At 37.7% G+C, this 16574-nt stretch overlaps 1 protein-coding gene across 11 annotated transcripts in view; it reads left to right on the top strand.

Annotated features, from left to right (window-relative positions):
* The window catches only part of GPHRA (golgi pH regulator A), a 66737-nt gene that overhangs the window by 8139 nt on the left and 42024 nt on the right, over positions 1 to 16574 (top strand). For all 11 annotated transcript variants that reach the window (XR_015160893.1, XR_015160894.1, XR_015160895.1 and 8 more), the window contains exons 3-6: positions 712 to 815; positions 9121 to 9227; positions 9781 to 9882; positions 15941 to 16061. Coding sequence is in view for 3 of the 11 variants with exons in the window: in XM_086392258.1 (XP_086248384.1) it covers positions 712 to 815; positions 9121 to 9227; positions 9781 to 9882; positions 15941 to 16061 (434 nt within the window). In the remaining 8 variants the exon portion in view is untranslated. The remainder of the gene's footprint in view (positions 1 to 711; positions 816 to 9120; positions 9228 to 9780; positions 9883 to 15940; positions 16062 to 16574) is intronic.

Genomic DNA, 16574 nt, shown 5'->3' on the forward strand with positions numbered 1-16574 from the left:
TTAACTTGTAATGTCTCATAAATATACTCATTCATTTGGGTATCTGGCATTCAGTGTTAATTATCAGTCTGACATCCTAAGTTAATTCTAAGGCTGGTCTGAATCATATCTTAGGGTTTGAATTCAGAAAGACAACAGCCTACATTGGACATTTCCTGATTAATCTTCCTCATTTAGTAATAAGCTCAATGGTCATGGACTATCTGGGGTCATTTCTAGTATGTTCTCCATTAAACTTCCCCAGGGAGTTTGAGTTATTGTCTAAAAGAGCCCAGATTTCTAGAGATTCTCTCCTGCTCACTACTGTAAGGCCTCCTAGGAGAGGTTCTAAAACTGTTTCAAGGTCTGTGCAGAATGTTGAAGGAACCCTTTTAGAACTAACCTATATATCTAAATCTGTCATTTTTTGTCAGTGTACATCAAGAATTTTAAGTGCTACTTCTGACCTTGTCACTTCATCTTCTTGTGCTTTAAATTTTTTATCCACAAGAGGATGATGGTAATAGTGACCTATGAATTAGAAGTACAACCTATTTTCATCTATTCTTTTAGCTCTAGACAGGTTACTGTCATGGTCCTATTTCTAATAACTTGAGAATTTCTTCAAAATAAGTTTTCTGACTTGTAATCATCAACTCAATATTTCACACAAGGAAATTACTTTTCGTCTCTATTTGACTTTTTTTTTTTTTTCTATTTGACTTTTAACAGGTGCGTCAGTATGTGGTACAGGTGATCTTCTCTGTGACTTTCGCATTTTCTTGCACCATGTTTGAGCTCATCATCTTTGAAATCTTAGGAGTATTGAATAGCAGGTGAGTAAGAGTACTAATTGGGTCTCCTCTTAAAGAGACCTATGTTACTTTCTTTATGGTGAAAGATTTACTGGCATCCCATAGCTGAAAAAAAATCCACTGTGTAGTTAGTTTAGTCTCACTTTTCACTTTCATGCGTTGGAGAAAGAAATGGCAACCCACTCCAGTGTTCTTGCCTGGAGAATCCCAGGGACGGGGGAGCCTGGTGGGCTGCTGTCTGTGGGGTCACACAGAGTCGGACGCGACTGAAGCGACTTAGCAGCAGCAGCAGCAGTAACTGTAATAATCATAGCAAATATGGGTTTCAGGCACCTAGTAACTGGCTTGACAAAGATTGTGAAATAGCAGGAAAACAAGTCTGAACATTAGTTCTGAAGTACTAAGTGAGACTGGGCTGTGAGAACCTAGGTCCCAGGCTTTACTATAAGAAGGTTTATTTTTCTCAAGCTGCTCTCTGATTGAATCCCAGGAAGAGCTCTTCACATTGTCCTGCTGATGGAGAAATCTCTACCTGGAAAGATCCAAATTCCTCAGAGCTAGTTAAGGGCTTCTATGAAGACTGAACTCCAGTTCTTACCAATGTAGTTAATTTTGTTTATTTCATAGGCATGTTCAAGTCTGATTGAACTTAAGAGTGTTCTTTAAAGCATTTTTAAAAAGTAACTCCTGTCCTCCTCCAAAAAATAGACCTGTTATGAACAGTCTATCCAAAATATTTCTTGCTTGTTAAACTGCAGGCTTCCTTTTTGCCAGTATTTGTGTTTAGAGTACATCAGCTATTCTGTGTAGAGTTTTGTTGTACCTTTTTAAAATCACTGCATGGAAAAGTCTTAAGAATAAAGTGGGATTGGCTCTGTAGTCAGGAATCAATGCTGAGCTAAGCTGTGTAACTCATTATATATAGATCCCTGAGTCTTGAGACTTATAAAGAGATTATATTCTCAAATTCCTATTTTGAGAATCAGAGTTGATGATCATAGTCTCGTAATGGATAAATTAAGAACTTGTAAAACAGGACAATGTTCTGACTTTGTGGTTTTTAAACTTGTTCTTTAATAATCCAAACCTTTCTTGGGTGAGCTAAATATAGATCCTATGACTATCGAGACTAGGCAAGTGTTATTTTACATGCTAATTATTAAATTTTATGTAAGGGTCCAGAAATAAACCAAAGCATATACAGTCAACTGTTTGACAAGGGAGCCAAGAATACTCAATGGAGAAAAGACTTCAATATCTTTTCAATATTGAAGAAAACATCTTCAATAAAAGATGGAGGGAAAATTATATATTCACATGTAATAGAGTGAAACTTGACCCCCATCTTATATTACTCACAAAAATTAACTGGAAATGGATTCAGTTCAGTCACTCAGTCGTGTCCGACTCTGCAACCCCGTGGACTGCAGCACATCAGGCCTCCCTGTCCATCACCAAATCCCGGAGTTTACTCAAACTCATGTCCATTGAGTTGGTGATGCCATGCAACCATCTCATCCTCTGTCATCCCCTTCTCCTCCCACCTTCAGTCTTTCCCAGCATCAGGGTCTTTTCTGATGAGTCAGTTCTTCGAGTCAGGTGGCCAAAGTATTGGAGTTTCAGCTTCAACATCAGTCCTTCCAATGAATATTCAGAACTGATTTTCTTTAAAATGGACTGGTTGGATCTCCTTGCAGTCCAAGGGACTCTCAAGAGTCTTCTCCAACATCACAGTTCAAAAGCATCAATTCTTCGACACTCAGCTTTCTTTATAGTCCAACTCTCACATCCATACATGACTACTGGAAAAACCATAGCCTTGACGAGATGGACCTTTGTTGGCAAAGTAATGTCTCTGCTTTTTAATATGCCGTATAGGTTGGTCCAAGGAGTAAGCGTCTTTTAATTTCATGGCTGCAGTCACCATCTGCAGTGATTTTGGAGCCCCCAAAAATAGTCTCTCACTGTTTCCACTGTTTGCCCATCTATTTGCCATGAAGTGATGGGACCAGATGCCATGATCTTAGTTTTCTGAATGTTGAGCTTTAAGTCAACTTTTCACTCTCCTCTTTGACTTTCATCAAGAGGCTCTTTAGTTCTCCTTCACTTTCTTCCATAAGGGTGGTGTTATCTGTATATCTTAGGTTATTGCTTTTTCTCCTGGCAATCTTGATTCCAGCTTGTGCTTCATCCAACCCAGTGTTTCTCATGATGTACTCTGCTTATACGTTAAATAAGCAGGGTGACAATATACAGCCTTGATGTACTCCTTTCCCTGTTTGGAATCAGTCCATTGTTCCATGTCCAGTTCTAACTGTTGCTTCCTGATCTGCATATAGGTTTCTCAAGAGGCAGGTCAGGTGGTCTGGTATTCCCATCTCTTTAAGAATTTTCCACAGTTCGTGGTGATCCACACAGTCAAAGGCTTTGGCATAGTCAATAAAGCAGAAATAGATGTTTTTTGGAACTCTCTTGCTTTTTTGATAATCCAACGGATTTTGGCAATTTGAACTCTGGTTCCTTTGCCTTTTCTAAAACCAGCTTGAACATCTGGAAGTTCACGGTTCACGTATTGCTGAAGCCTGGCTTGGAGAATTTTGAGCATTACTTTACTAGCGTGTGAGATGAGTGCAATTGTGCAGTAGTTGGAGCATTCTTTGGCATTGCCTTTCTTTGGGATTGGAATGAAAACTCACCTCTTCCAGTTCTGTGGCCACTGCTGAGTTTTCCAAATTTGCTGGCATATTGAATGCAGCACTTTCACAGCATCATCTTTTAGGATTTGAAATAGCTCAACTGGGATTCCATCACCTCCACTAACTTTGTTCATAGTGGTGCTTCCTAAGGCCCAGTTGACTTCACATTCCAGGATGTCTGGCTCTAGGTGACTGATCATACCACTGTGATTATATTGGTCGTGAAGATCTTTTTTGTACAGTTCTGTGTATTCTTGCCACCTCTTTTTAATATTTTCTGCTTCTGTTAGGTCCATACCATTGCTGTCCTTTATTGAGCCAATCTTTGCACAAAATGTTCCCCTGGTATCACTAATTTTCTTGAAGAGATCTTGAAATGGATTAAAGACTTAAATGTAAAACTTGAAACCATGAAGCTCTTAGAAGAAAATATAGCAGAAAAACTCCTTGAAAATGTTTTTTTTTTTTTAAATCACACCTAAAGCACAAACAGCAACATCAAAAACAAACAGTTGAACTATATCAAACTAAAATCTTCTGCCCAGCAAAATGAACCATCAACAAAGTGAAAAGACCACCTATAGAAGGGAAAAAACATTTGTAAATCATTTATCTGATACGGAGTTAATATCCAAAGCATATAAAGAACTTGTAACTCAATAGCAAAAAAACAAATAATCCAGTTTTAAAACGGGCAAAGGACCTGAATAGACATTTTCCAAAGATTTATCAGGCCAACAGATACATGAAAATATGCTCAACATTACTAGTCATTAGAGAGATGACACCTCGTATCTGTTAGAGTGGCTATCATCAGAAAGACAAAAGATGACAAACAGTGGTCTTGATGTAGAGAAAAGGGAACCTTTGTGCACTGTTGCTAGGGTTGTAAATTGATACAGCTGCTATGGAAAACAGTGTGGAGGCTCCTCAAAAAAATAAAAATAGAACTACCATATGATCCAGCAATTCCACCTCTGAAAGTATGTCCAAAGAAAATGAAAACACTAACTCGAAACACCTCATGTTGCTTGCAGCATTATTTACAGTAGTCAAGACATGAAACAACCTCAGTGTCCATGGAGAGATGAATGGATAAAGTATGAAATGTATATACAACGTATAGAATGAAGAAATCCTTCCATTTGTGACAACATGGATGGACCTTGAAGGCATTATGCTAAGTGAAACAAGTTAGACAGAGAAAGACAAATACTGTATGGTTCCACTTATATGTGGAACCTAAAAGCAAAAACAAAAATAAGAACACCAAACTCTTAGAAAAAGAGATCAGATTAGTGGTTGCTAGAGGGAGTTTCGGAGAAGGCAATGGCACCCCACTCCAGTACTCTTGCCTGGAAAATCCCATGGACGGAGGAGCCTGGTAGGCTCCAGTCCATGGTGTCGCTGAGGGTCGGACACGACTGAGTGACTTCACTTTAACTTTTCACTTTCACACATAAGGAAATGGCAACCTACTCCAGGGTTCTTTCCTGGAGAATCCCAGGGATGGGGAACCCTAGCGGGCTGCTGTCTATGGGGTCACACAGAGTCGGACACGACTGAAGTGACTTAGCAGCAGCAGAGGGAGTTTGGAGGAGGGGAAATTGAAGGAAGGTGGCTAATTTGCTGTGTGATATGTGGGAAAGTTAAGAGTAAATCCTAATTCTCATCATGAGAGTTTGAGAGTTTTTTGTTTTGTTTTGTTTTTTACTGTATCTAAATGAGAGAATGATGTTAACTAAACCTTTTGTAATCATTTCACAATATATGTAAATCAACCATCATTGTGGACTCCTAAAGCTTATTTAGTGGTCTATGTCAGCTATTTCTCAATAAAGCTAGAAAAAAAAAAATTTATTATCACAACCTGGAAGTTTTACTGCTATCTAACCAGAGGTCAGCACCATTCCTGTAAAGAGCCAGAGAGTAAATATTTTAGGCTCTGTGGGCCACACTATTTCTATTGTAACTACTCAACGTTGCTGTTGCAGAGCCAAAGCAGCCAGAGGCAATATGTAATCAAATGGGTGTAACTGTGTTCCGGTAAAACTTCATTTATAAAAACAGGTGACTGACTGGCCATGAGTAATGTCTAGGTTAGAAAGGACTTTGACTCAGTCTAAAACCAAAATTATTGTTTTTGGTAGCTAATGTCCCCCAACTTTTGACTCATTTATTGTTAATAATCCCATATAGTAAGATATGTCACTCAGTTACTTGGATTTATATTCCTCAAATAGCTTATCTTAAAGATTATGAAAGTAGCATTGCTAAATCTGGTTCTTCTCTAGGTCCTTTGTAGGGATTGAGTAGGCTAAGATGTATCTTCAGTTATACCTATTTTTTCATACTAACAGTTGGTCCTACAGTGTAACAGAATTATGGATTGTGATCATATGTTATTAACTGTGCATTGACTATTCACAATAGTTTTCAAAGGAAAATCTTCGACCTGAACAAGAGTATTCTTTTGGCTCATCTCTAAGCAGAAGTGCTGTAGCCTTCTATTCAAATACGTAATCTTGTTGGTATCCTTAATTTTCTCAAGAGACTATCACTTTACCCTCAGCTCAAATTGCAGTTAAAATATATGGTTTGCTTTTAATGGGCAATATGGATTACACTTGTCATTTCAAACCCACTGCCTCCCAGTATCTTTCAGAAATTTAGCTGAAATACTGAGTACAGTTGCCTGGAGGATGTGCATGTTGTTTCTCTAAATGCTCGAAAGTGGGTAATCCAGATGAGCAAAAGCTGTCAGTTTATCTAAACTAAATGGTATTGGCTCTCTGTAGGATAGCCTTTGCTCTGTGTTTTATGATTCCTGCCATATGCACTAAGGAGTAAACAGTAAGAAATAGCCCACTGAAACTCACTGATGTTTCTCTTGAAAGCATGGTGTGAAGAACATTGTTAATTGCCCTCATATTTTCTTCTTTAAGAAATCTTTGGAGAAATTTCAATATGATCATGGTAATAATTCAGTTATAATTAGTAATAATTATGCTGGAATAAACACAAGCTGGAATCAAGATTGCCGGGAGAAATATTAATAACCTCAGATATGCAGATGACACCACCCTTATGGCAGAAAGTGAAGAGGAACTCAAAAGCCTCTTGATGAAAGTGAAAGTGGAGAGTGAAAAAGTTGGCTTAAAGCTCAACATTCAGAAAACGAAGATCATGGCATCTGGTCCCATCATTTCGTGGGAAATAGATGGGGAAACAGTGGAAACAGCGTCAGACTTTATTTTTCTGGGCTCCAAAATCACTGCAGATGGTGACTGCAGCCATGAAATTAAAAGACGCTTACTCCTTGGAAGGAAAGTTATGACCAACCTAGATAGCATATTCAAAAGCAGACATATTACTTTGCCAACAAAGGTCCGTCTAGTCAAGGCTATGGTTTTTCCTGTGGTCACGTATGGATGTGAGAGTTGGACTGTGAAGAAGGCTGAGCGCCGAAGAATTGATGCTTTTGAACTGTGGTGTTGGAGAAGACTCTTGAGAGTCCCTTGGACTGTAAGGAGATCCAACCAGTCCATTCTGAAGGAGATCAGCCCTGGGATTTCTTTGGAGGGAATGATGCTGAAGCTGAAACTCCAATACTTTGGCCACCTCATGCTGAAGCTGAAACTCCAATACTTTGGCCACCTCATTGCAAACTCCAATACTTTGGCCACCTCATGGCCACCTTTTTGACTCATTGGAAAAAACTCTGATGCTGGGAGGGATTGGGGGCAGGAGGAGAAGGGGACAAAAGAGGATGAGATGGCTGGATGGCATCACTGACTCGATGGATGTGAGTCTGAGTGAACTCCGGGAGTTTGTGATGGACAGGGAGGCCTGGCGTGCTGCAGTTCATGGGGTCACAAAGAGTCAGACACGACTGAACTGAACTGAACTGATGCTTCCCTTATAATTTGTTTTTCTTACATACACTATGATGTATCAAACTGATCGAATTTTCTATTTTACATTGACCATTAGAAAATGTAAAGCTAAATTTATGACCCACCTGTAGCAAGTTTCTAGAACTCTAAGGTATGAGTTTTCATAATAACCATCAGGCCTAGCCTGATATTCTACCTAGATTTTGCCATTGTTTTTCCTCCCTTTCATATTACCTTGTAGTTTTTTTCATCATCTTGTATTTAATATATACTCATAAGCCATTTAACTACTTAACCTTCTTTGAAACCAGGCCTAGTTTTAAGTCAGTTTAAAATCAATAAATACAAAGGACACCATCAAGAAAGTTTACCGATATCCCAGAAATGGGAGAAAATTTTTGTAAACCATAAATCTGATATAGGACTTCTATTTCGAATATGTAAAGAACTCTAACAACTCAATGATAAAAAGACAAATAACACAGTCAAAAATTAGACAAAGGAAAAAAAATGGACAAAGGATCTGAGTAGGCATTTCTTCAAATAAGATATCCAAATGGTGGAAAAGCTAAAAAAAGGAACAACCCAAATGTCCACCAACTAATGAATGGATAAACAAAATGTGGTATATCCATACAATAGTATGAATATTATTCAGCCATAAAAAGAAGTGAAACATTGATAGATGCTGCACATGGATGAACCTTGAAAACTTAATGCTAAGTTAAAGAAGTCAGTCCCAAAAGATCATATATTACATGATTCCATGTACATGAAATATCCAGAATGTGCAAGTCCATAGAAACAGAGTATATTGGCACTTTCCTAGGACTGGTGGTGGTGGTGGTTTAGTTGCTAAGTTGTGTCCGATTCTTGCAATCCCCTGGCAGGAGTCCAGCTAGGCTCCTCTGTCCATGGGATCCTCCAGGCAAGAATACTGGAGTGGGTTGCCATTTCCTTCTCCAGGGAATCTTCCTGACCCAGGAATCGAACCCGGGTCTCCTGCACTGCAGGCAGATTCTTTACTGACAGCTACACAGAAAACTCCTCTTCCTAGGACTGGGGAGGTTGAAAGGAAAGGAGAGTGATTGCTAATGGGTACTGGGTTTCATCGTGGACTGATGAAAATGTTCTAAAATTGATTGTAGTAATGGTTGCACAATGTGAATATACTGAAAACCCTTATATTGTACACTTTAAATATGTGAATTATGTCTCAGTAAATTGTTATAAAAAGTCCTAAAAATCAATAAATAAAATATTTTATAAGCAGTAGTGAAAGTAATCATGCAGATCAGATGTTTAGTTATATTGAGGTTACAGAAGAAGTATTTATGTGTCTTTATAATGCATATTATTAACATTTATTTTCTTTTAATTCTTATATTGAAATATGACTCCCAGTGTTAAGTGAAACAATAATCATCTACCAGTAATAATATATATTGATATATGTTATTATATATTGCCTATGATTATAACCAGAGCATTAACAGTCTCAATTAAAAAAATGAAATTCTTAGGAGGTTACAATGACCATATATACCTTTCAGAACTTTATAATAAATTTTTTAATCTCTATAAATGAGTAGATAGTAACAGCCTAGTTGACTACTAAGATGAAATATATTCAGTATTGAGTTTAAAGAGCAAGAGATCCTTTGGAAGACTAAAGAGAGTGAAAATAGCTGCCCTTTTCCCCTCCTAGTGATAATTCTTTGACATTTGTTTCAGCTCCCGTTATTTTCACTGGAAAATGAACCTGTGTGTAATTTTGTTGATCCTGGTTTTCATGGTGCCTTTTTACATTGGCTATTTTATTGTGAGCAACATCCGACTATGTGAGTATTTTACCCTCATATCAGCACATGATTTAAGATGAGTGTTCTTAGGGATTGAGGCTGCAGAGAGCTTCATTTCTATATTACTTTCAGTAGCTACTGTTATTTGGGGGCACCTCATACACAGCATCTTTAAAAGGTTAACACAAAATAAATATTAAATGAATGATTAGGTTATTTGTCCTGCCACAACTTTATTTCTCTTTCTACTAGAATGTCTTTCCTTTGATTTTTCCAGTTCAGGGTACTATTTTTACTTTTTGATTTGTACTGGGGATTGTTATTAGTACTTTATCAGAAAATTACTTTTTCCCCCTCTTCAACTGTCATTTTAAAAGACTTCTTCATTCTTAAAAAAAAAAGTCTCCCCTAACTCAACTAGATTTCTCTTACAATGGTAAGAAGTTTAGAAAACAGTTTCTAAAACTTATGTTGTTCCACCAATCATTTACCAAGTGAGCAAGGCAGCCAAATATTAATTAGGATGATCTCTTAAACTTATGTAAAGAAAACTTTTATATATACTTATTTCACCTTGTCTCCTCTTTCTTAGTACATAAACAGCGACTGCTTTTTTCCTGTCTCTTATGGTTGACCTTTATGTATTTCTTCTGGAAACTGGGAGATCCATTTCCCATTCTCAGCCCCAAACATGGTGAGTGTATGTGGTAGGGAGGGGAAAAGTGTCGTTTAGTATTTTCTACTTTGAAAAAAATCCATTTTTATAAACTACTTATTATGGGAAACACAGCAAGTTATTTCTCTAAAAAAATGTCTGGTTTTGAACTGAATTTTTCTTTCATCCTAGGAGGTATCAGATGCTGGTTTGGTAACAGACTTCTGTCATTTTAGAGCAGGAGTTTTGACTTTAGGTTAGTGAATGAACTTTAAGGGAATAATGGATTGAGAAAGGTATCCTTAACTTTAGCCCCCTGGTATTTTATGCAGAATGATGGGAATGTATATGTATATTTGGAAGTGAGATATCCATAAGCTCTTATGAGATTCCCAAAGTGGTCTGTGACCCAGAAGGTAAATGGTCAGTGCTCAAGTGATAATGAAGATCGTCTCTAGGGAGTGTATGTATTCTGGGAAAGAGCAATGACATAAAACTCTATTGGTAGATGAAAAGCTTTTTAGGAGTTAGTGTCTCTCCAAACAAAAAAGTTCATTTTAAATTCAACAACCGGTCGTGGACAGAGCCCTGCTTTCTATGCTCATCAATGGGCAAAATCCCTCAACAAGCAAGTTCTTCTAGAACTACTTCAGAAATAAATACTCCTCCAGAATATATATACATATATATATATATGTGTGTGTGTATGTTAGATTAGAGCACCTAACTATAATGGATCTACTGAGACTTTCATATACTGAAGCTTTTTTTTTTAAATACACATCTTTTCATTTTACTGTCCTGCTGTGCCTGTTGGAGAAGGCAATGGCAACCCACTCCAGTACTCTTGCCTGGCAAATCCCATGAATGGAGGAGCCTGGTGGGCTGCAGTCCATGGGGTCGCTAAGAGTCGGACACGACTGAGCAACTTCACTTTCCCTTTTCACTTTCATGCATTGGAGAAGGAAATGGCAACCCACTCCAGTGTTCTTGCCTGGAGAATCCCAGGGACGGGGGAGCCTGGTGGGCTGCTATCTCTGGGGTCGCACAGAGTTGGACACAACTGAAGTGACTTAGCAGCAGCAGCAGCAGCTGCACCTATCAAGGTTCTTATAGCAGAAAACAGATTCTACTCTAACTAGTTTAAAGTAGGAAGTGGTTTATTACAGTGTATTGGGAGTTTTCAGAAATTCTGGTAAAGCAGGGTGTCAAACTTGAGTGCTGCATAGTAACAAGAAACACCCAACCACATAGTACTAAATTAGGAGGAAAAAGAAAACCATAGAAGTTGTCACCTGCCACTTAGGACCTATGATCGGGGACCAGACATTAGAAATGGCTCCAGCTGCTCCAGTTCCCAAGTGCTGTCATCACTCCCACATTATTGACGTCTGTGTTTGAGGTCTTACATGGACAAGTGAATGTGAGGCAACCCAGGTGACATTCAGAATCTTAGCTTCAAGGAAATCTGGGAAAGAGCTTTTGGCTTTCCAGATTCTGTAGGAAAAGAAGTCATGCTAGAAAGGCAGTGAAATGAGTGGTGCCTGAGCCAGTGTCTTGAATCTGCCGTACCTCCCATGTGTCCTTTCATGTCTAGTCACTGCCTAGAGCAGGGATCTGGGGGAGAGAGGTTTTAAGACTCTTCTCCAGGAGTGTCAGAGGAAATGTGCAGTTTTTAAAAGCATGTGGAATGTCATAATAACTGTGTATTTTTTAAATAAAAATAGTTATTTTGAAATTTCACGTAACATCAAAAAGCCCCCAAAAGTTAAGAAACACCAGCATACCAAAATCCTTTATATTCTTATCGTGTCATACAAGACTTTCCACATCCTGACAACTGTTCTCTTTCTCTATCTGTCCTCCAGTCCTGCCAAATTACTTAAAGTTTCTAGAACTGTTCTATCAGCCTGGATAGTCCTTCACCTCTGTTCTGCCTGGAAAATACCTATTTATTCTTTCAGTATTCAACTCTTGTCGATTCCTCTAAGAACTTTCCTGGCCATCATTAGGAATTGTCAGTTTCTCCTGCCTCAGTACACTTATATCACCTTTAAAACTTGTGATTACTTGTTTCCTTATCTAACTTCCTCATTAACCTGTGAGCTCCCTGAGGTCAGAGACTATGTCTTATTTATCATTATATCCTTAGTGCCTGTCATGGAACCTAGCACATAATAAGTGTTTAATACATATCTATTGAATTAGTGAATGAAAAAAAAATTGGTTCTCCAAGGTGGTAGATGAGTTCAAGAATCTGACACTCTGGGTAGGAACTTAAGATTTGTTAATGTGATCAGCATGCCCGTGTCATTGTATGGAAAAATTTGGAGTAGAGAGGCCCTGATGATATACTTCTCATATAAACTGTTTCAAATGAATGCCCAGAGAGAGATTTGTCTGTGATACTAGAAATGAGGGACACAAGTGGTAAGAGGACCCCAGGGCTGCTAACAGCGATAGTGCAAGCTCACATGTAGTTCAAAGGTATGACTGATGCCTTTTCCAGCCTTCTGGAGAGCAGTCAACTCACGTAACCAGTGCAGCCAGACAGTGCCTGAGAGGAGATAAAGACTATCACATCTGTTGTAACTTCATCCATCCCTTTTTAAAATTCTGTGGGGATATCCTGAAGAATACACCCAGAAGAAGAGCTAACGAATAGTTTCAGTGTTAGTCTTTCCTTTGTGCTCCAGTAAATAAGCATTTTGGTTGTATTTCGAAATGTTCAAGTATCTAATTAATTTGACCCTGTAAAAGAAATAAGGAGGAAGAAAAGTTTAGGCAATAACTGAGAAGCAGCGAGGCTTACACTGCCTTTTTAGAGCTTTTCCCAGACTGTCTCAACAACCAGTGTAGTTTGTTGCTATGGAGACCATGGAAGAAACTATAAGATCCAGTCTTTACTTATGTGAAAAAATGTCTGTAAAAGTATTCCTTGTGCAGTGCCTGCACCTAGGAAGGTCGGAAGACATTCCGTGGTAGGAAAGAGTAAGAGAAACTAAGAATCATATGAAGTTAGAAGGAATCTGTGTGAGCAAATAGCAGCAAATCACTTAATCCATCTGACTTTCCATTTATGAGCTAGAAAATAAGAATTATAATGGTTAACCTGTTTACTTCATAGAAATACTGAGATTAAGTAGATAGTATTAAAAGTACTTTAAGCCAGAAAAAGATACTTAATAAAGGGACAGTACCTTGAAGAGAATAAAAGGGCACATTTTTCCAGTTTTTTCTATAACCTGTATTAATCCCTTAGGGTTTTTTTTTTTTTATGTAACTTGGCAATAGTTATGTATCCACAGTCAACAAACATTTGTTGAACACCTTTCATGTTCCAGGCAGTAAGTGAAGATCAATAAGACATGATTCCTTCCTGTAAAAACGATACAAATTCAAGAGATATGTGAAGAGTACCTTCAACAGAATTTGGGTTTATTCATTCATTTAACATTTTACAAATATTTGTTGAGCACCTAGTTTATGTTAAGTGCTAGAGATACAACCATGAACAAAAATTATCATAGAAAATTATGCAGCTAAGGATATCAAATTTATTGCAAGCCCTTAGCATCAACTTTTCTGAGGAAGTGATATTCAAGCTGAGATTTAAAGGATAAAACCAAAGGTATATTCAGCAGGAAGTCACAAGAGACATCATGTAAAGCCCTGAAGTGTATTCAAGACCGAGTAAGAGACTGAATAGAAACTAATGGTGTAGATTTTTTTTATTGGGTGACCAGATAGTTGATGATATCATTTGCTAAGAAAAGTAATACAGAAAAAGGAAGATAATTTTAGTTTAGGATATGTAGAATTTGTGTTGCCTGTGCACATCTAAGTGATATTCAGTAGGTAATTAGATTCACAAATCAGGAACTTAAAAGTACAGATTTATCTGTCCTCTTGGAGATAATTCCAGGAATCTAACAGATATCATCAGCTGAATGCTGTTAGGTGAAACTGGGGAAACAGGCAAGATCACCCAAGGAAAATGTAGACTGAAATGAAAGAGGGAATTCTGGTCCATGGAGAGCAAAAACAGACCAAGAAAAAGCAAGTAGAGAAGGAAAACAGAAATGGTAGTATAAAAGCCAAGAAAGACAAATAATGCAAAATAGGAACAATTCAATGTCATAAATGATCAAATAAAACATGGATTGGAAAATGTTGAATTTTGCAATCAGAAGAAAATTCCTGACCATATTATGATAATGGCTAAGAGTCCAGGCTCTGGAGCTAGGCTGTTTGGGTTTAAATCCTGACTCTGCCACTTATTAGCTATGTTAGCTTGACTAAGTTACTTAACTACTCTGTGCCTCCATTTCATCGTCTGTAAAATGAGATCTTAAGTAATATCCACCTGAGTTGTTATGAGAATTGAGTGAATTAACACAAGTAGAATACTTAAAACAGTACATAGTATATAATAGGTGCTTGGTGAATATTACCTATTATATTGCCATTGTGATTTTTAGTGAAAGCACTTTCATTCAGTGTAGAACAGTGGGATGAAAGCTGAATTGCAGCCAGTTGAAGAATAAATGGACATGAAAGAAGCTCCTCCATTTAAGGGGTAAATAGAGAGGGTTGGTAACTAGATGTACACTCAAGGCCAAGGACAGACTTTTTCTTAGGAAAAAAACTTGAAACTGAAAGGAAAAAAATCAGCAAAGAAGGCAAGATTGAAGATAAAAGAGAGGGGGAGAGAGAGAGTGGACAGACAGTAGAACAAATTTTAGAGGAGGTAGAAGGGGCATTAGATCAAAAGCACAGGAAGAGAAGCCCTAGCTGTGGACACCGTCTTGTTCTGAAGAGGGTAAGTTAGAAGGATGATTGCAGATGTAAATGTTTGAAGATAGTTGATGTCTAATAACTTCTTCCTTACGTGATAAGCACATTAGCTAAAAAGAACAAAGATTGGAAAAATGGGTTAAAGTATATCTGCTAAGGGGTAGAGGGAGAGATGGCTAACCAAGGGCAAGAAAAGGATTCCTTGGTAGTGAATGATTTCTGTTAAGACTAGAGACCATACACTTACAATGGCATCAATGTCAGCATGCATTCTAGTAGTTTTGGGCAGCTCAGGCACGGGCACTGGGAAGGCAGAGTGTCAGGTTGATCTAGGGTTAGGAGTTTGCAGGATCAATGCTTTAGGAGAAGAGTAGGGGCTGAGGGTCCTGAGAAGAGAAGTTAAACAAGCTTGGAGTCCAGGTTCAGCAAAGAAGGAATTGGAAGGTCGGGGATGCAAAAGACTAGAAACCAGAGATCACAATGAGCTCTAAAATGGGGTAGTGGAAATACAGGCACAAGAGGACTTAAATATTGGAAGTACAGCTTCAGAGCCCGTAGAACTCCTGAATGGTCCCTCTGGTGTTAGGCCATAGGAGTGGATGGCTGAAGTCGACTCTATCCTAGAAATAGAAAGTGAGACCAAATTTGAACTCGTTTTTCCCTGTGACACCAGACTTCCTGAGTTACTCTTAGCATTGCTTTCTTTTACTTATTCCAAATATATCAAAAATAGCATTTATTTTAACTACCATGCTGATTTTCAGCATTCTCAAAAAATAGGAAACAATTGATAATTGGAATAAAATTGAGTATCTAAAACTCATATACTTACTCATTCTATAAATTCAACCCATTTATTAGATGCTTTATGTGCTTCTTGGTGGCAAAAATGAATAAGACATAGCTAAAGAACTGATGACATTAGGGGAAAATATGTAGACTGAAGGTAACTGTAGTGGAAAGTATTATCTCCTATTTATACTTTTCTAACAGATTTGCTTTCCCAAAAGTACTACTTTGTTAGAGTTCACGTTACCTTGAGTAAATAGTCAGCAAATGTTATTTATTGTTATTTTACCATTACCCAAGAATAGAGATGATTCTGGAAGCATTTGGGATAAGAAGAAAATCAATAGACTTTTATATTTATTAGAGAAAAATCCACATGTGAATAATTAATTTAGCTTATGTAAGTTAGCTAAAAGTAATGGTTGTTGTTTTCAGTGATGTTTCCTTTTGCTGTGAGATGAAAGCCGATTTATCTGTATCACCTGGCATTAATGTGCTTTCATATTTTTAGGGATCTTATCCATAGAACAACTCATCAGCCGGGTAGGTGTGATTGGGGTGACTCTCATGGCTCTTCTTTCTGGATTTGGTGCTGTCAACTGTCCGTATACTTACATGTCCTACTTCCTCAGGTAACGAGAATTTTGTTTTTCTTTTCTTCTCATTACTTCTTGAATACATATGTAACATCATGCCCCCATCATTAATACTTAAATATTAGATCTATGATACTGCCTTTTTATTCTTCTCTGTTCTTTTGGATATTGGCCTAGGAATCTTTCTAAATGAGTCTTATTACTTATATATTGCTGGCCCTTGTTATTCTACATTTATTTTTAAAATGGCAATTTCAATCTGACCTCCAACCCCTTTCACTCCCACCTTTTTTTTTAATATAAATTTATTTATTTTAATTGGAGGTTAATTACTTTACAATATTGTATTGGTTTTGCCATATATCAGCATGAATCCGCCACGGGTATACAAAGCACATTTCTAGTGGACAGCAATGTGAGCCAGTCCCAACTTCAGGAAATTGGTTCCTCCCAAAAGTAAAACAGTAGACGACAATGCCAAGTTAGAAGTGTAGATACACATATATCCTAAATGTCACTGGATCAAGTCTAAGGAAATCTATAAGATAG

This window comes from Bos grunniens, chromosome 3 (genome assembly GCF_055505025.1).
Source record: "Bos grunniens cultivar Pamir isolate PY7600 chromosome 3, Bosgru_T2T1.0, whole genome shotgun sequence".
Lineage (NCBI taxonomy): Eukaryota > Metazoa > Chordata > Mammalia > Artiodactyla > Bovidae > Bos > Bos grunniens.